Source organism: Talpa europaea (genome assembly GCF_964194135.1).
Source record: "Talpa europaea genome assembly, chromosome: 16".
NCBI classification, from domain to species: domain Eukaryota; kingdom Metazoa; phylum Chordata; class Mammalia; order Eulipotyphla; family Talpidae; genus Talpa; species Talpa europaea.
The window spans coordinates 47,091,338-47,110,318 of record NC_140084.1 but is presented as its reverse complement, the minus strand read 5'-3'; the positions used below and the strand labels follow the sequence as shown (position 1 = coordinate 47,110,318).

General features: G+C 53.5%; 2 protein-coding genes across 3 annotated transcripts; one reads left to right on the top strand and one right to left on the bottom strand.

Moving 5' to 3' along the window:
* Positions 1–763: 763 nt before the first annotated feature.
* On the top strand, positions 764–14,945 carry GYS1 (glycogen synthase 1; the record flags this gene model as incomplete). Of its 2 annotated transcripts, XM_084257400.1 has the most annotated exons (16): positions 764–881; positions 2,277–2,458; positions 4,373–4,564; positions 5,440–5,625; positions 6,129–6,273; positions 7,074–7,191; positions 7,483–7,603; positions 8,311–8,417; positions 9,587–9,646; positions 9,731–9,809; positions 11,294–11,407; positions 11,680–11,806; positions 13,521–13,616; positions 13,800–13,963; positions 14,417–14,497; positions 14,625–14,945. In XM_084257400.1, the coding sequence occupies 16 exons, from the start codon at positions 764–766 to the stop codon at positions 14,943–14,945; spliced, it is 2,211 nt and encodes a 736-aa protein (XP_084113526.1). The 2 variants fall into 2 exon arrangements, with proteins under 2 accessions (XP_084113526.1, XP_084113527.1); XM_084257401.1 differs by lacking the exon at positions 4,373–4,564.
* A 2,506-nt stretch (positions 14,946–17,451) lies between these two features.
* Positions 17,452–18,898, bottom strand: FTL (ferritin light chain). The gene is made up of 4 exons (XM_084256688.1): positions 18,607–18,898; positions 18,303–18,449; positions 17,862–17,987; positions 17,452–17,735 (listed from the first exon to the last, which is right to left on the bottom strand). The coding sequence occupies exons 1-4, from the start codon at positions 18,706–18,708 to the stop codon at positions 17,583–17,585; spliced, it is 528 nt and encodes a 175-aa protein (XP_084112814.1). The 5' UTR covers positions 18,709–18,898; the 3' UTR covers positions 17,452–17,582.
* Positions 18,899–18,981: the final 83 nt, after the last annotated feature.

Genomic DNA, 18,981 nt, shown 5'->3' with positions numbered 1-18,981 from the left:
CCAATATCCAAACGGAAACGGAAACGCGCTAGGAACGCGCCGTCTTGGGCCACTCTAGACGGCCAAGTCCTCCACTGCGCTCGATGGTTGCTCGTAAATACACAGACGACCCGTGGGGGGGCGTGGCTTCACTTTTTAGGTTCTGCCCCCCCGTTGGGACTGCGGGAGTGCCCGGAACTCCCGGGTCCCTTCCCAACGCCTCCTGGCTCCTCCTCCTTTTACCCAGGCCTCCTTGCTGAGGCCGATTGCAAAATTCTTCACACTTCTAGGGCAACCACACGTTCCCCACGCTCCTTTTCCTACCCTCTTCCCTCCCCACCAATTCTGGGCAGCTTCGTACTGACAACGCTGACGGCCAATGAGCTAGCGCCGTGATAAGCCCCGCCCCGTAGGGCTCGCCTCGACCATTAAGGCGGTGGCCTGGCAGAGCCAACCCTAGTCTATCCACCAATGAGCGGACGCGGGAGCCCCGCCCCCGAGCGCCAACCAATGGCGCTGGCCGGGGGGCGGTCGCCGCCTCCTGGCGGCCGCAAGCTCTCACTGCAGGGGCCGCTCTGGGCTCAGTGACGCTGCGGCCACCTCCAGCCCCGGTCCGAACGCTCCGGGCGGGGGTGGGGGTTGCGATCGTGCAATAGGAAGCCAAGGGCGTTGCAAGCTTCCCGTCCCGCACGGGCTCCCTGGTTTCACGCCCTGCCCAGTGCATTCCCTCGACACCTCCGGGATCCCCACCTGTGGCCCCCGGGGCGTCTTTCCCGCGTCGGCCATGCCTCTAAACCGCACTTTGTCTGTGTCCTCACTGCCAGGACTGGAGGAATGGGAGGATGAATTCGACCTGGAGAACACAGTGCTCTTCGAGGTGGCCTGGGAGGTGGCCAACAAGGGTAAGCCCCCGGCGAGACACAGGCAAGCAGGGCGGTCAAGGATGGGGCCCCAGCACTCTTGAGTAACAGGGGGACGGAGTTACAAGGCATGACTCTTGGGTCCTGGACAAGTAGCCTATGACTCCTGTGTCCTTGGGGAGGGGCTGAGGTATGTCTCGTGGGCCCTGGGACAAGGGAATAAGTAGTCTATTAAGATAAAAGGAGGCTGGAAGCCCTGATCCTGGGCCCTAGGGGTTAGGAGGCTAAAATGGAAGATTCCTAGGTTTGGGAGGAAGGTTTCCAGGGACCAGAACAGGTCCTGAACAGGGAAGATGAGAGGGCGGCCCTTCTTCATGCAAACCTAAAGAAGTGACTGGGGGAAGGGTGTTGGGATGTAACTTGGGAGAAAGCTGAGCAGGAGATAGGTTGTAGGAGTTCTTGAAGGAAAATTTGGGGGTGCTGACAGGGTAACCAGGAGACCCTAATTTATAGATCCTGGGTTGAAAGAGAGTTGGGGCCTAGATGTCTAGGCTCCAGAGGAGCCAAGAGCCTGGGCTGTCGGTCCTAGCAGTGGAGGCCTGTGGTCTCAGACACATGCGTACTGGCAGGGGCGGGAAGGCTGGGAAGTCCTAAGTTGGTCAGGGGCTGGGCCCTGGGGTGGGAGTGGCTGGAGGCCTGGATTTCTGTGTCTAGGTTCCACAGGGCCTGAGGTTCTGGGTTTGGGAAAGGCTGGGGCTGGCATCCCAGGAGCTAGTCTGTGGGGAGAGAGATGGGGTATTGCTTTCCTGCCTGTTGTAAGAGGAAGGGCCTGTCTTACACCATGGGAAGGGGCCTGCGGACATGGAGCTGGGTATCACCAGGGCCCAGGCTCCAGGAGGTAAGACCGTCCCGGTCTGTAGTGGAGTCACAGGAGGGGCGGAGCCCTGCGCGCCTGTGTCCCCAGTGGGGAGAGGAGACTAGGGGACAGGTCAGCAGACTCCTTGGAGGACAAGGAGTGACCATTCTGGCTTTTTTTGGGCAACTGTGGGAAGCTAAGTAGAGCTAGGATAGGGATGTGCCCTCGTCCTGTGCTAGTGTCTGACTGAGAATTAACTCAGTTTCCATAAACCGGGAACTCGGGGAGCTGGGTACTGGTAACCCTTGTCAATTCCAGCATCCTTGGCACCCGAGCCCTTTTCTCAGTCCTTGAAATCTATCCCGAGCCTCCTCTTCCCACCAAATCCCGCCCCACCCCAATCTCCCTTAGACCTAGGAGTATTGCGCTCCGCCTCGTCTCCCCTCCTCAACTGACTTGGAAGTCTGAGCTCCCAGTCCCCAACCCCCTAAGTCAGAGGTCAGGGGCCCCGTGCCTCCCATGGCCCCCTACCCTGCCCCAGGTCCCAGCTGGGGCCTGGCCTCATGTGCTTGGGTCCACAGTGGGTGGCATCTACACGGTGCTGCAGACGAAAGCGAAGGTGACAGGGGATGAGTGGGGTGACAACTACTACCTCGTGGGACCCTACACGGAGCAGGGCGTGAGGACCCAGGTGGAAGTGCTCGAGCCCCCCACCCCGGCCCTGAAGAGGACGCTGGACTCCATGAACAGCAAGGGCTGCAAGGTGGGCTGTGCCCAGTGAAGGGCAGGGAAGCAGGTGCCTGGTGTTCAGGGTCAGAACACCAGTTGGAGAAGGGGCGGGTTGGGACAGTCCCAGGGTGGGACGGAGCTTCCGTGGGAAACTGGGTGAGCTGGTGCCTCCCAGGCAGACAGACAGACAGGCAGACAGAGGCAGGACCCTGTGTAGAGGGTGGGTGGACCCCAGGCAAATGGACAAACAGCAGGAATAAGACAGACCGAGTGATGGTTCCAAAAAGCCAAGGTCCTGAGACCCGGAGAGAGGAAAAAGCCAGCGGGAAAGATGGCTAGCCAGACAGAAGCCGGGGAGGTGGCGTGGGAGTGTGGCAGGCGGCCAGAGCAGGGGTTCCAGAGCCAGAAGTTCAAATTTGGCTTCTCCGCTTCCTGCCTGTGTGACCCTGGCTAATGGCGCGCCTATCTAAGGGCTGTTGGGAGGATGAGACATTGAATAAAACCCTCAGTCCAGTTCCTGGCATGAAGTTAGCAGTGTGCGTGAGCTCTCACGTCATCATCGCCGTCGTCTTATAAACGGCCGAGTCTGCAACGTGTGGTAAAGAGCAGACCTGGGAGAGATAGGTGGATGGGGAGAGACCGAATATTCCAAAAGATGGTGCCCTGGGACTAGAGCAAAAGGGAGATGGACAGAGACTGGATACCAGAGGGAGGCTACACAGTGTCTCAGAGTGAAGGACCTAGAAGGAGAGAGGAAGATGACATGTTAATGAAGAGAGGAGGGGCAGGCTGACCCCAGGGGACAGGGTTCTGATGGACAGAGCTGGGAACAAAAGAGAAGCATGGAGAGCCCTGGCAGCCCCGTGGCCCCCAGATCTGTATGATGAGCACGGAGAAGTAGCAGCCATCCCAGGAGAGGGCTGTGAGGCAACCGGGCTGAAGTCCAGGCCCGTTGGGGTCTGGGAGCAAGTGGGGACCGGTTCATTCATTCATAGCCTTTAGGTTTTTTTTTTTGGGGGGGGTCTGGAGTCCAATCAGGCTGGACTGTGTCCCCAAGGAACCCAAGGTCAGCCCTGCCCTCCCCATGGCAGCTGCTCTTCTCTTGCTGGGGCCCTAAGACTAGGCCCCACCCAGCAAAAGGGCAGACAACAGCTGGGAGGGGGAAGGGGAAGGCTCAGGCTGCCCAAGTAGGAAAAAGCCAGGTGGGAGGAGTGTGACTGAGAGCTGGCTGGAGCAGGGGCAGCAGGCCCAGAACCTAGACCAGGTCTCGCGAGGAAAGGAGCAGAGGTAGACATGAGAGGGCGAGGGTCAGGAACACAGCAGTGGATGCAAAAAAGGTTGTGGAAGAGCTTGGGAGCGTCTTGGCCATGGGCTGCAGGGTGGGATGAACCTGAGGATGGGGGGGGGTCAAGAGGCAGCAGGGGTGCAAGGGGTTAAGACGCAACCTATGAGCTACCCACATGGCGCAGCAGACCTCTCCTGACTCACCTGCTGCTCCCCTCGGCAGTGTATTTCAGTCTGCCTGTTCTGCTCCCCACTCTGTCTCTGGTGAATCCTCTCACCCCCCGCACCTCTGGCCTGTACCCCAGCTCTTGCATGCATAAATAAATAAATCTTAAAAAAAAAAAAAAAGAGGCAGCAGGAGAGAACAAATAGGAACCAAAGAGACAAAAAACGAGGCAGCGGTCTGAGACCCATGGCAGTGAGAACAATTTATAAAAGAAGCTGCCAGTGGAAGAAATTCGGGGGAGAGGGAAGCAGGAATAGAACCTAGGCAACAGAGATGGAAAGAGACAGGTGGGAGTAACTACCAGCAAACAGAGAAACAGGCAGCGGGTGAGAAACTGGCAGCAGATCTAGAAACAGGAGAACTGAGGCAGGAAGCTCACCCATGTGGTATCCAGGGACCTGGGGCCAAAGTCCTGAGCATTCCTCTGGGCTTCCCCAGGTGTATTTCGGGCGCTGGCTCATCGAGGGGAGCCCCCTGGTGGTGCTCCTGGACGTGGGGGCCTCCGCCTGGGCCCTGGAGCGCTGGAAGGGGGAACTCTGGGACACCTGCAACATCGGGGTGCCCTGGTACGACCGTGAGGCCAACGACGCTGTCCTTTTTGGCTTCCTCACCACCTGGTTCCTGGGTGAGGTAGGCCCCACTGCTGGTCCCCATGCCACTCCTTTGCACCCCAGGCCCAAAACTATATCAGCCCCTGGCTAGGGGGTGGCTGGGTGGGGGCCAGAGGGTGATTGGTGCTTCCCAGGGTATTCTGGGAGTCGTTGGTCCAAGGATTAGCTTTGACCTTTGGGAACATGGACATCCAGGGACCCAGACCCTTCTTTCCTCACAGTCCCAAACTTCCAACCCCAGTTGCATTCACTCCAGTCTCCAGTACAGGAATTCTGAGCCTTAAGCTCCTGGCAAGGCTGGCCTGGCTGGAGGGCTCACCCTCTGGAATACTATCCTGAAATTCCAGTACCCCTGGAATTCTGGGAGTTGTAGTCTCTAGTCTGAGATTGACTGGATTTAGCTCTCAGAGCTGGCCTTGAATATTTGGGGATCCCCAGCCTAGCTGAGAACCAGGAATGCTGGTTTTGACACCCCCCGTTCACCCCACCCTTCCTGCTAGGTTTGAAAAGGCTCAAGAAATTTCAATTTCCCAGACTGGAGATGGTTTATGACCTTGGTGCTCCTGGGGCTTTCTGGGAGGTGTAGTCCTCTGGCCAGTGCCAGGCGTTGGTCTACTCTTGAATATTAAAGAGTGCCCAGGAATTGTGTTCAGGGCTTGGCTGACACTAAAACCACAGTCTTCCCATTCCAGTTCTGTTGGGACTTAGAAGACTGGCCAAAATATCTCAGCTCCCATCGGCCTCTGGGATGAGATTAGCTCTCTGGCTGCCTCTGGCTTTGTCCTGGGGGCCCATGACGTGCAGTTGGGGTGGTAACTTCACCCCTCCCCTGCTTCCTTGTCCATGGTAGAGGTGGCTCATTGTCTTCATGGCCCGGTCCCTGTTGCCCCACAGTTTCTGGCCCAGAATGAGGAGAAGCCACATGTGGTTGCACACTTCCACGAGTGGCTAGCGGGCATCGGGCTCTGCCTGTGCCGGGCCCGTCGGCTGCCCGTGGCTACCATCTTCACCACCCATGCCACGCTGTTGGGGCGGTACCTGTGTGCCGGTGCTGTGGACTTCTACAACAACTTGGAGAGGGTGAGCTGGGAGGGTGACTGATGGGGGCCTCTGAGTATTTCAAGATAGTCCAAAGCTGGGTACAAGTCCCAAGGGGTGGGGCCTCCGCGGTGGCCTTGGGGTTAAAGCTCAGCACTCTCACCGTGATTGCCTGAGTTCGATCCCTGGCCAAGGAGCTGACCCATCTGGCGCAGCAGACCTCTCCTGTCTCCCCGCTGCTCCCTTCAGCAGTGTATTTCACTGGATCTGCCTGTTCTGGTCCCTACTCTGTCTCTGGTGAATTCTTTCACCCCCCCCCCCACACACACACCTCTGGCCTGCACCCCAGTTCTTCCATGCATGCATAAATAAAATAAATCTTAAAAAAAAAAAACAAAACCCCAAGGGGATAACACACTCTTTCCTCCCAGTGCCCAGGAGTCCCAACCCCCAGCTTCTTCCTTCAGACTCAGGAGTCCAAATTCTAGCCCCAGCCTCTTCCAGGACCCCAGATCTCCTAACTTGACTATTCCCTGCTCACCCAGTTCAATGTGGACAAGGAAGCAGGTGAGAGGCAAATCTATCACCGCTACTGCATGGAGCGGGCGGCGGCCCACTGTGCTCACGTCTTCACCACTGTGTCCCAGATCACCGCCATTGAGGCTCAGCACCTACTCAAGCGGAAACCAGGTAGGGGACAGGCAGGGGTCCCGAAACATGAAGGAGGTAGTTGACTCTGTGCCAAGGTCCTACCAAAATTTTTTACTAATACAAAGCAGAAAACTACAGTTCCCAGAAGAACCTAGGCTGGAGACCTGCACGTGGATGTACACTCTAGATGGGAGATGTAGCTTCTTTGGTATTAATTTCAGAAATGGTAATATTCTTCTGGCTAAGCAGATACTGGAGTTGGGGGAGAGGGGAAGGTTCACTGGATTTTGTTTTTGAGAAAAGTAGTGCTGGAACTGGTTATTCTTCCCAGGCGATAGTTTCTATTCCCAGCAGATGTAAGGTGAAAACTATAGCTCCCAGAGGTCTTTGCTGGTCAGCCCCTTATTTTCCCAAAATTTTGCCCCAAGATATGATGGCAGTTGTAGGGGGTTGAGATGCTTTAATTTCTATGAGATTAGGGCCCTAAAAGAAGACTGAAGGCAGAGGGTATATTCTGGGAGAGGCAGGATGGGGATGCATAATCATTCCCAGCACAGGGTGAAATAGGGGAGACAAAAAAACTACAACTCCCAGCATGCAGATCAAGGTTCTGGTCTGTTGGCCACTTGCAGGGGCTGATGGGAGTTGTAGTAGTATTTCTTAGCATGTGCCTTATTAGACAAGAAGACGTCTGAGTGGTAGGGCAGCTGAGTCACCCAGAGAGGTCACGAGTGAAACACAGAAAGTGTGACAGGAAAGGGGTCGTTCTTTCATTTATTCATTCACCCACATTGATGTGAATGAGGAAATGAAACGTGGGTCCTTCTTCCCCACCCCAGATATTGTGACCCCCAATGGACTGAATGTGAAGAAGTTCTCAGCCATGCATGAGTTCCAGAATCTCCACGCTCAGAGCAAGGCCCGAATCCAGGAATTTGTACGGGGCCATTTTTATGGGTACGTGGGCCAGCTACCTGTGTCTTGAGAGAGGTGGGTGCTGGGAGCCCAGACTCCTGGTTCTAAGGGCGGGAATGGCTGGAGGCTCAGCCTCTTGCGTTACCGAGTGCCAGAATAGCTGCGAGTATCAAAGGAGAGCCCCATGTAAGAAGAAGAGAACCAGGGGTGTCCACAATCCCTCCATATTATCTCAGGTGTTAGTTGTCACAGTACCTTCTGGGCTCTGTAGTTTGCACGCCAGGACTCGAGGGGCAGGGTTTCGGGCTTTACCCTACCTTGAGGCTTCTTTAGGCACCTGGATTTCAACTTGGACAAGACCTTGTACTTCTTCATCGCCGGCCGCTATGAGTTCTCTAACAAGGGTGCCGACGTCTTCCTGGAGGCCTTGGCCCGGCTCAACTATCTGCTCAGAGTAAGGCTGTGAGGGAAGAAAGAGAGGATGGGGACCTCGGGACACAAATGGGGTGAACAGACCGAGGAGGTGGTGGTGGGGAGTCAGAGGAGATCAGAGGCCAGAGACATTCCCCCAAGCGCCACGTACAAGATGCTTAAAGGAACTGGTCTGCGCCGGGGGGACCACGCTCGTCCCTCTTCCTGTTCTGAAGGGAGGGGTTGGGCTCACCTCAGGGACTCCCCCGTAGTTGTCAGCTGGCAAAATAAGGTGGCGTGGGAAGAGGCTGGTGTCTCAGGATTCGTACGTGTGCGCAGTTGCCGAGTTTGCGGTGGTCTCCCTTGTGCAGAGCGCGGGCTAGCGCCTAGCTGTGCCAGAGGCCAGCCACTGACCATGCGGATGGGAAAGTTTCAATTTCAGTTATTAAAATCCAGTTGATTAATAAGTTCAATTTCAGTTGATTAAAAGGAAGTAAAATTTGGTGTTGGAAACCAACATTACCTTAATAAAAATAATACAAACGAAAAGATCGACCAATAGAAAATAAAATTAAGAAATTCAGTTCCTTACAAAAAAGAAGGTTAGAGGGTCTGAGTCCTGGAAGGGATGATAAGCCTGTTCTAAAATTCTCCGTGACAGGGAGAGGCATGGCAGGGTCCTAATGGTGGTGTGGGGGTTGGGGTGGGAAAGTGTGGGAACCTCCCCTGGGATCCCAATGTCTGCCCCAGGTGAACGGCAGCGAGCAGACGGTGGTCGCCTTCTTCATCATGCCAGCTCGGACCAACAATTTCAACGTGGAAACCCTCAAGGGCCAGGCCGTACGCAAGCAGCTGTGGTGAGCAGCCCAGGGCCAGGGCCCTATCGCGGGTCCAACCTACTCCCAGCTGTGTGCGCCACTATTTCTCCAGGAGTCTCACCTCCTTCCCTAATTCCTAGAGATGTTATTTGCTTAAGATTCCTCCAGCTTGGGGTAATACAAAGTCACAGGTGGGGCAAAGGGGTCTGGGGGTTCCATATCAAACCAGTGAGGTCACTCTTGTGTCATAGGCCCTCACAGGCTTTGTGACTTTAGGCACATCACTCCCTCCTCCTTGCCTGCTGAGCCTCGGCTTCCCCTTCTGTAAAACCCATTCATTCATTAGCTATTGGCTATTTATTGAGTACCTACTATGTGCCAGGCTGTGGGGACACAGCTGTAAGCAAGCAAGGTAGAATCCCTGCCCTTATGGAGCTCACATTCTAGAAAGTGCTGTGACAAAAAAAAAAAGCAGGATGGGAATATGAAGTCAGGACAGGACACACAGAGAAAGTGCCTCAAGGCAGAAACCAATACAAGAAATAAGGGAGAGAGTCCTGTGTGTATCTGGGGAACAGCATTTCAGGCGGTGGGAACAGCATGTGTAAAGGCCCTGAGGTGTCTTTGGGAAACAGTGAGGAGCCTAGTATGGCTGGAGCAAAATGCCTGAAGGAGATAGGGTAGAAAATGAGGCCAGAGCTATGGGATGATTGTGAGCAGAGGAATGTGAATGGGGCTATCAGTTGGCATTATTTATTAATTTTATTTATATACATAAATTTTCTTCTTTCAGAACATAATTTTTCCTACTTTATGAAATGGAACTTAGCATCTCTACTGCCAGGAGTAGCACAAGTCCTAATAATAGCTGACATTTTTGGAAGGCTCATTGTGTGCGAGGCACTGTGTACTTTTTTGGCATGACCTCATCGAGTTGTCATTGCAGACTTCTGAGGTTCAGTCTATCTTTATCCCCCTCTGACAGATGAGTCACTGAAGTCAGAGAGGGAAGGCCACCTGTCCCTGACCACACAGCCGATGCAGAGCACAAGAAATCTGAGCCTTCCAAAGCCTGTCCCCTAGGTTCCCATCCTCCAGCCTGGAATTCCCAGGGTTCTCTGCTCTTCTCAAATATCAGTTTCCTGGCTGCCCCAGAAGACTAACAATAAATGGCAGCTGGTGTGATGTTGTTGCTTTGCTTCTTCCAGGGATACAGCCAACACAGTGAAGGAGAAGTTCGGGAGGAAGCTCTATGAGTCCTTGCTGGTGTGAGTGTCCAGTCCTCAACCCTACACCAGCCCTCCCCATTCTTGTCTCCTGTTTCCAGATGCATACTTCTGCTCACCTTGCAGGGGGAGCCTCCCAGACATGAATAAGATGCTGGACAAGGAGGACTTCACTATGATGAAGAGAGCCATCTTTGCTACGCAGGTATGGTTTGGACCCTAGCAACCCAGAAGCAGCTTGCCCCATTAGTATTGACACCCCCCCCCCAAAGATTGCTATGTATTCTGCTTTATCAGGTGACCCTTTTGGGGGGGAATCAATTCTGAGGTCCAAAGAATGGTGTGAACTAACTGGTAGAACTTCAATTCCTAGAAGCCCTTAGGGCGACCTGCTTTCCCATAATTCATTCTACCACAGAGGTTGCTGGAAGTTGTAGTTTCTGGTTCCCCAGGGTCAATGGACAAAAGTGAAAGGAACCATCGGAAAGCCACAAGGGGAGAACTACAACTCCCAGCTGCCCCCTGACAGTGCTGCTCCACTACTGGGTCCACCTCTGACCCCAGAGACTCTGGGAGTGGTAGTTTGGTTACACCTCTGTAAGAACACTGAAAACTCTCAGCAGCCACCATTTCTTATCCCATTGGCTGTATCTTAGTCCCCAACCACTACTGGGTGTGGAGACTTCTTTAGATTTGTGAGGTCAATGGAATTAGTGGGAAACCTTAGGGAAATCTGGCATCACAAAATGAGAACTACAATTCCCCACAGCCTCTGGGCTTCCAGCTTCAGAACTTTCCCTTGCCTCTAAAGACTTCTGGGAGTTAGAGTTCTTTTATTTTCTGGAGTCAGGGGTCTTTGGTGCCCGTGATCAAGGCTGGTGAGCTCTCTCCCGGGGAATGGAATCCTAGACAGCCAAATTGCACAAACAAGGTGTGAATTGCTTTTGGCCAAACTCCATCTTTCAATTGTCCCGAGCAGTTAGCCTCACCGAGGATGCTTCTGCCATGGGGCTATTGGGGTTTGTAGTTTCTAGGGCTCTTGGAATCAGTAGACTGAAGACACGTACAGCTTTTAATGAGAGAAATAATGGAACCGTGGCAGAGAACTACACATCCCGATAGCCCCAGGATTTCCCATCATACTAGTTCTTTCTTCCTGCAGTGATTTTTGGGAATTGTGGGCCTTCAGACCTCTGTTGGAGGTGGAGGGAATTTAAGGGTAGACTAAAAGAAACTTGGAGAACAAGTAACCCAGGATTTCCAAAAGAAAATGACAACTTCCAGCAGTCCCTGCAGCTTGGTGTGACATTGGTGTAAGACTACACCACTCCCCACTGGGAAGAGTTATAGTTCTTTTGGATTCCTTTGATGACAGAGCCAAGGATACAGAATAAGATATCTACAACTCCCAATAGTTCATGTTGACGCTGGGGCATGTTAACACTGGCTCTGTCTCAAAGACTGCTGGGAATTGTAGTTTCTTTTCAGCTTGTGATGGTTAAAGAGAAAGAGAATTTTTACAGATGGAAGCAAATAGAAATCTACAACCCCGGGAATCACTTGGACTTGTTGCTCCACAACCGGGTGGGAATTGTGGTCTCCTTGGATCCACAGGGTCTGCTTGGCTTGTGGGGATGTCAGGAGCTCTCTGCCCTTCCCTGACGCTTCCCCCACTTGTGGCCCCTTCAGCGGCAGTCTTTCCCCCCTGTGTGCACCCACAATATGCTGGATGACTCCTCGGACCCCATCCTGACCACCATTCGCCGAATTGGCCTCTTCAACAGCAGTGCTGACAGGGTCAAGGTGAGGGCACTGGCCAGGGTACCGTGGGCATGGTGGGGAGAGATAGTGGAGGGGGGCTGGACCTCCCATTCCCGATCTCCCCTAGTTTATCAAAAGATTGCTTTGTCGAGAAAGAACTTTAACTTCTCAGGCAGAGAGACTTGGGTTCAAATCTTTGTCTTGCCACTGACTTGTGTGTTTTTAGACAAGGTTTTCAGCCTCCCTAGACCTTGTGGGATCTCAGGGATAGCTACACAAGATGCTGCAGTTGATCTCTTCTATTTTGCTGCCAGGTGATTTTTCATCCGGAGTTCCTCTCTTCCACGAGCCCCCTGCTCCCCGTGGACTATGAGGAGTTTGTCCGAGGCTGCCACCTTGGGGTCTTCCCCTCCTATTATGAGCCTTGGGGTTACACACCAGGTGAGTGGGTCAGATGGGGTGTGCTCCCGGGACCAGTCGCCTGTCCTCTCTTAGCCCCAGGCTCCCCCTTGCAGTCATTAGTCCTCACATCCTGTCTTGCCACAGTGTATATTTTTGATGCATATACTTTGTCCTACACTCAAATGATGTGCAACCGGAGGACTGATAGCTGGGTTCATGCATGATTTCCCCCAACTTCCTAATGTTTCCTGCCCAAATAACAGCGGCTAAATGCACAGCTCACTAACACAATTGAATGTGGGAGTCTCCCTGACATGTTACCGGTGCCCATCAACTCCACCTTGTCCTGTTGGCTCCCTTTAGACAACTAGTTTTCTTTCATTTGAAGACATTTTGCTATGGCCCCAAACAACCCTTCCTCACCTCATTTTTGGTCAAGCTATTTTCATGCTTTTAAGGCTAAACCTGCATTTGCTAAAGCCCTGTCTTAACTTTTAAAAAAAAAAGATTTATTTATTTACGCATACAAGAGCAGGGATACAGGCCAAAGATGCAGGGGGTGAGAGGATCCACCAGAGACAGAGTGGAACAGAACAGGCAGACTGACCGAAATACACTGCTGAGCAGAGCAGCGGGCGAGACAGGAGAAGTCTACCTCGCCATGTGGGTTTCTCCCTGGCCGGCCAGGGATCGAACTCATGCTGCAAAGGCTGCAGATTGCTTCATAGTGTGGTGCTTAACCCCTTGCGCCACCAGGGAGGCCCCCCGTCTTAACTTTTTAGTCACTTAGCAAGTCTTTTAGACTGTGCATGCATGAGGAGTAAGAATTTTGCCAGTTATATTTTATCTGTGGATAAAATGGGGCATTGGTTTGGTGTGGCAACCCTCACCCCCATTTTCCTCATAAGCAGGGTTATAATGAGTGCTAGATCTTGTACCTTACAGAGTGTGGTAGGGATTCTTACATAAGGATTATAATAACTTAATCTCTCTGTTGGTGAAGTCATTAAGTGAGGTCTGTCAAAACAAACTCTAAAACGATGATAAACAAAATAGTCTGATCTGACACAAAAAAAAGCATCTTACAGTTGTGAGGATTGAGTGAAATGGTAGACATTGGCCCAGAGAATGTGCTCCATAAATTAATATCCTTACTACTCAACTCTTGATTTTTTTTGCTGTCATTTTTCCCCTTTCACTTTTTATTATCCCCCCCATTAAAAAAAAAAGATTTGTCTTATTTATTTATGCATATAAGAGCTGGGGTGCAGATCAGAGGTGTGGAGGGTAGGAGGATTCACCAGAGACAGAGTGGGGAACAGAACAGGTGGGTCTACTGAAATACACTGCTGAGGGGAGCAGCAGGGGAGACAGGAGAGGTCTGCTGCGCCATGTGGGTAGCTCCCTGGCTGGGGATGGCATTCATGCTGCAGTGGCTGCTGATAGCTATAGCTGCTGATAGCTATAACTCCTAGCACCACCAGGGAGGCCCCGCCCCCCCTTTTAAAATTGTTGTTTTTATCGCTCGACTATAGATTTTTCCTCATCCTGAGGCAACAGGAGAAGTGAATTCCCTTTTTTGAGCCTCTTTTTCCTTCTGAGAAACTAGCACTGCTTGGTTTTTCCTTCTTGGGACCTGCCAAGCACAGCGCCTGCACTAAGCGGAAGCGCCAGTAGAGGGCGCCAATGAGGTTTTTATGGCGATTGAAGGCAGAAGGGAAAACTAAATGGGCCATTCTCACCGTTTCCACAGCCGAGTGCACCGTCATGGGCATCCCCAGTATCTCCACCAACCTCTCTGGCTTCGGCTGTTTCATGGAGGAGCACATCGCAGAGCCCTCCTCTTACGGTCAGTGCCCAGACTGAGAGCGGGACCCTTGGATCCTGGGGAGGAGAGGGGTGGGACTTGTGAATCACTAAGAGAAGAGATAAGGGTTGGGGGTGGGGGGAAGAGGGGTCCTGGTGCCAGAGTCCCAGGAGAATGAAGGTCTCCCCCAGAGGATTTTCAGAGCCCCCGTCCTGCTCCACACAGGCATCTACATTCTGGACCGGCGCTTTCGCAGCCTGGATGATTCCTGCTCGCAGCTCACCTCCTTCCTCTACAGCTTCTGTCAGCAGAGCCGGAGGCAGCGCATCATCCAGAGGAATCGCACGGAGCGCCTCTCCGACCTTCTGGATTGGAAATACCTAGGCCGGGTATAACTCCCCTCTCCTATCCTCTGCTGGTGCATCAACTGCTTCTGGCTCTGGGTCTCTGGTTCCTTGGCCTCGAGGCGGGCGCAAGGAAGCACAATGGCTTCCTACTTGTAACAGGTGCTGCCCCTTTAAGAAGTTAATCACCTGCTGTAGGACTAGGCTAGTTCCCCTATTTGCATAAAGGTGTGGTCAAAGTGGTGCCTGATTGGCATATTCCCTCCCTATGTGAGGGGTTGTGTGGCTCAGATGGTCCAGGCACAGCTCAGCTAATCTACATAAGGGGTGGAGCCACAAAGATGGTAATTTGCATAGGGGCCAACTTGTAGGTGCCAGCAGAGTGATCATTTGCATAAAAAGGTGTGGTCAGTTTTCACCTGCTTCTTCCCCATCTGGCAAGCAGGGGAGGGCCAGCTCCCGCCACCCTGACACTGCCTCCCCTTCTTTCCCACCAAGTACTACATGTCTGCACGCCACATGGCCCTGGCCAAGGCCTTTCCCGAGCATTTCACCTACGAGCCCCATAAGGCTGATGCGGTGAGTGGACCTGGGGTGTCTGATAGTGAGGTAGAGGGTTGGGAGAGGTGGGTCCGAAGGCCTCCTGGGCAGGGCTGTGGGGGACCTCCATGCTCTCTGAGGTTTGTGCCCACACCCCCATCCACAGGCCCAGGGCTACCGCTACCCACGGCCGGCCTCGGTGCCGCCTTCGCCCTCCCTGTCACGACACTCCAGCCCGCACCACAGTGAGGATGAGGAGGAACTCCGCGATGGGCCCAAGGAAGATGGCGAGCGTTATGACGAGGAGGAAGAAGCCGCCAAGGACCGGCGCAACATCCGAGCTCCCGAGTGGCCTCGCCGAGCCTCCTGTGCCTCTTCCACGGGCGGGAGCAAACGTGGCTCGGTGGACACAGCGCCCTCTAGTTCACTCAGCACCCCCAGTGAGCCCCTCAGCCCTGCCAGCTCCCTGGGCGAGGAGCGCAACTAAGCAGCCCTCCTCACACTCCTGCCCGCTCTGCCTTCAGAGGCAGAACAGGCACTATTTCTAAACCCCACTCCAAATCCTGAACCCTCTGTGGGTCCACAGCCCTACCCACTCCCTCATACACTCCATCCTCTCTGGCTCTGATCTTGAATCCCGAACACTCCAGAATCACAACACTGTGCCTTTCTTGGGTTCCAGAATGCATCATCTGTGCCCTGGAGTCCCCTAGATCAGGCCCTGGTCCCATAGGCCAGGAATCTGCCATAACCCTACCTTGGTGCCAGAGGAAACCTGGCCTGTTGCCTTCCAGGCCTGGCTTTCTAGAGCCTTCTGTGGTTTGCAAAATCATTTACATTGTTACAAAGCATGCTCAGGTCTGGCCTGGTGTCCTTACTAATAGGACCATCAAGTCTAGAGCTGGGCCACTTTCAGGAACTTCCGTTAACTGCAGAAGGTCCTCTATTTCAATTCTAGAAGTCAGGCCCCAGGAAAGGGTGCTTGTGTTTAACTCTGGCCAAGCCCGTCCTGGGGTGTCTGGCTCTGCCAAGGGCTCCACCCTTGACCCCTCTTCCTCCAAGCAAGGGGTGGCACAACCACTTGGTTTCTCATTCCTACCGAACAGCTTGCAGTCTTGGTCTAGATGCCTTTCTGGCCTTTTCTGGATCAGACCTACTCCTTTCAATCAAGCCTGTGCTCTCCTGTGACTCCAGACTCCTGTGCCCTCCAGACAATCCTCCTGAGCACAGAACTGGCTGTCTCTCACCCACAACTTCTAGGCCCACCATGAAACCACTGGTTCTAGGTTCCGACAGTTGAGTCTAGAAATTCACCACTGTGCTGCATCCTGGTCCCTTTCCCTTGGTCTAGAACTGGGCCCACTGTGTTCTAGAACCTCCAGATTTACCTCGAGGCTCTTCCATCCCCAAGCTGTGCCCTGCCCCCAGCTTTAGTGAAAAGGAGGGGCCTCTCACGTGTGCTGTGCCGTATCTGATGCACTTGTGTTTGCAGTTGGGGGGTGAGGGCAGAAGGAGTGTGATGGAAGTGTGTCCAGAGATGAAAAAATACATCTATATTTAAGAGTCCCCGGTCTGGTCCGATATTAGGGCTTGATGGGTTTGTCTCAGGGCCCCTCTCTCCTTTGTTCTTTCTCTTTACCTTCTCTTGAATTCCCCCTGCTACTCTCTGGGCCCCTGATCCCTTGTCTCATTCTGTGGTCTTGGAGACACTTGGATTGTTATCCTGGACTCTGGTATTCTTTTAATGGAAGACACCTTTGTCTTGTGTACTTGTGACTTGCAGCGGCAAAGAAGTGACTCAGGAAGGGGGTCTGGGTCAGTAGAAAAACCATCCATGGGTTAGCTGCAAGCCATGTGTGGCTCTTTAAATTCCTCAGCAGACCCAGGTGCTCAAGTGCGACCATGGTTACATGTGACACGTCGCTGCCCACTGGACAGTGCAGATAATAGGACATTCCCACCATCACAAGTCCAGCTGGACAGCACTAGCTTCAGGGACGGCACAACCTCTGGGCTCTGGCCCCTGAACTTTGGCCCTACACATTCCTGCATGGCTCTAATTTCAGGGTTCACTGGGCCATATGGGCATCTCTCTGAGCCAATCACTTTTCAGGGGAATAGAAAACTTCGGCTTTTAGATTTGGATGTTTGTGATCATCTTGATTAGCCTGTTTGTGACACACACAAGCCTCCTTCCCCCACCAGATCACGAGTACTCACCTAAGTGCAGTGACAGCAAGCAGAGCCTGGTGCTGAGAGGACAAAAGAACAAGTAGCCAGTAGTCACTTCCTCTTAGATTCTTCTACCCTAAACAGGAAGGGCTAGTGGGTCAGTTTGCATTGTTCAGTAGCCCGGACACAGCAGCTGCCTGCTAAGTCATCTCCCAAGCTTATTTTGCTCCCATTTAGAGAAGTGGGCATGAAGTTTCACATCCATTTTCTGTACTGAACCCTACCCCCCAGCTCAGCACCTCACACTCACCATGGGCAAAATTCCACCAACAGCTTCCCAGTGAGTGCCTGGAATGGATTTATCGAAACTCACAGTACCTAGGATCTGTAGGCCTCATGTGTTGAAGAGGTGCAGTAGCCTTTTCAACGGTGTTGCTAAGGGCAATGAACATGGTAATACCAACTCATATAAAGGAGCTTGAAGTTCTACTTAATACTCTTAGGAATGAGTCAGGGACTACTTTCTGAGTCTGGCAAGGTGCCCAGTGATGGAGTCATCAAGCAGGGCCTGTTTGGTTGCTGTCTAGGATTTCTAACAGTGCCAGCTTCCAGCCACTAACCCAGGCTTTACTAGACTCTCAGGTGTGGACTCCACCTTCCAAAAATAGGAACGGTTTGGGTCAAGCAGGGAACCCACTAATGTTAACTCCACAAGCTGAGATTACCCTTTTGAACAGATGTCAGCCTGCCTGCCCAGTGGATAATCTAGTGAAAGACGGAGCCCTCCTCGTTCCCACATCACACACACACAGAGCACCAGCTGCTGCAAAAAGCTTTATTGTTTTCATTTGGTCCACAACTTGGAAGAGCTCCAGGGAGAGGCTTAGGCAGAAGCCCTTAACACCAGGGGTGCCATTTGGGCCCCTCAAAGGCAGCTGGGCTGTGGAGGAATCTAGTCGTGCTTGAGAGTGAGCCTTTCGAAGAGATACTCGCCCAGCCCAGCCTGGGGGCTGGCCAGCCTGCGGAGGTTAGTCATGTGGTCGCCCATCTTCTTGAGGAGTTTCACCTCTTCATCAAGGAAGTGGCTCTCCAGGAAGTCACAGAGCTGAGAGAGAGAGAAAATGTATCTCAAGTGGGAGCGAGGCTCAGGGGGAAAGTTGACCAAACATATGAAGCCAGGGTTTATGGAAGCTTCCTTCTAAGGACGGTCTCTCATGATCACAGTACTTACATGAGGATCCGCGCGAGAAGAGCCCAGGGCGTGCAAATCCAGAAGGGCCTGGTTCAGGTTCCTCTCCAAGACCACGGCAGCTTCCATGGCCTCCAGGGTTTTCCCCCACTCATCTTGGGAAGGCTTCTACACAGCAGAGAAGCGGCTCAGCACTAACCTCACAACCCGCACCAAACTCTTAACCATAGTCCCCAGCTTTTGGTGGCATGGCTGAGACAAAGAACATAGCTGGCAAAAACGTTCCAAAGCTTTAGCTACCACGACCGCCCTCCTACGTCCCGACAGCCGGCGCCGCCATTTCCAGTCACAACAAACCACCCAACCCAAACTGCACGGCACTCCATCTCCCAGAAGCCCACGCGGGGTCTTCACCGCTCCAGAAAGGGGCTTCGCGCGCAGGGACTGGTGGGAGATGTAGTCCGCGGCCCACAATCGCTTTACCTGGACGTCCTGGAAGAGGGCGCGGCCGCCACGCTGGTTTTGCATCTTCAAGAGACGCTCGGCGCCCTCGCGCTTCTCGTCGGCCAACTCGCGGAAGAAGTGGCCCACGCCAGCCAGAGCCACATCGTCGCGCTCGAAATAGAAGCCCTGCGGGACAAGACGGTGGGAAGAGAGGTTGGTGGCAGGCCCGGGGCAGGACTCCGCCCTCCGCCGACCAACGGGACAAAGGAAGCCGGCGCATGCGCAGAGGGCCGGGACGCGCAGGTGGGGGGGGCTGGGCCGGGGGCGTCTTGGGGACCCTCACCAGAGAGAGGTAGGTGTAAGAAGCCCGCAGATGCAGGTTGACCAGGCGGTTAACGGCGGCCTCCACCTCGGTGCAATAATTTTGACGAATCTGGGAGCTCATGGTTGCCGGGCAGTATGGAGGTATGCCCAAACAACGGTTTTCGCTGGTCTCGGAGGGAGAGGGTTGTAGAGAGGGTGGTTCCGTAGGTTGCGACTGGAAAAAAGGTTGGAGGATGGTCGGAGGATAACAGAAGTGCGTCCCCGGGTCTGTTCCGTCCAAACACTGTTGAAGCAAGAGACAGATCCGCGGGACCGCCGAGCTCACTGCGAGAGGCTGTGGCCTAGGCGGCTGCTTTTATACCTCCCGGGCTCTAGGGAGGCGGGGCTTTCAGGG

What these genes read in the sequence shown, in the direction of transcription:
- FTL (XM_084256688.1), bottom strand. Translation starts at nt 18,708, where the DNA reads ATGAGCTCCCAGATTCGTCAAAATTATTGCACCGAGGTGGAGGCCGCC. An exon ending in CCCTCTTCCAGGACGTCCAG is followed by an intron (nt 17,988 to 18,302) that starts GTAAAGCGATTG and finishes TCTGCTGTGTAG; the next exon opens with AAGCCTTCCCAAGATGAGTG. An exon ending in CTTCTCGCGCGGATCCTCAT is followed by an intron (nt 17,736 to 17,861) that starts GTAAGTACTGTG and finishes TCTCTCTCTCAG; the next exon opens with CTCTGTGACTTCCTGGAGAG.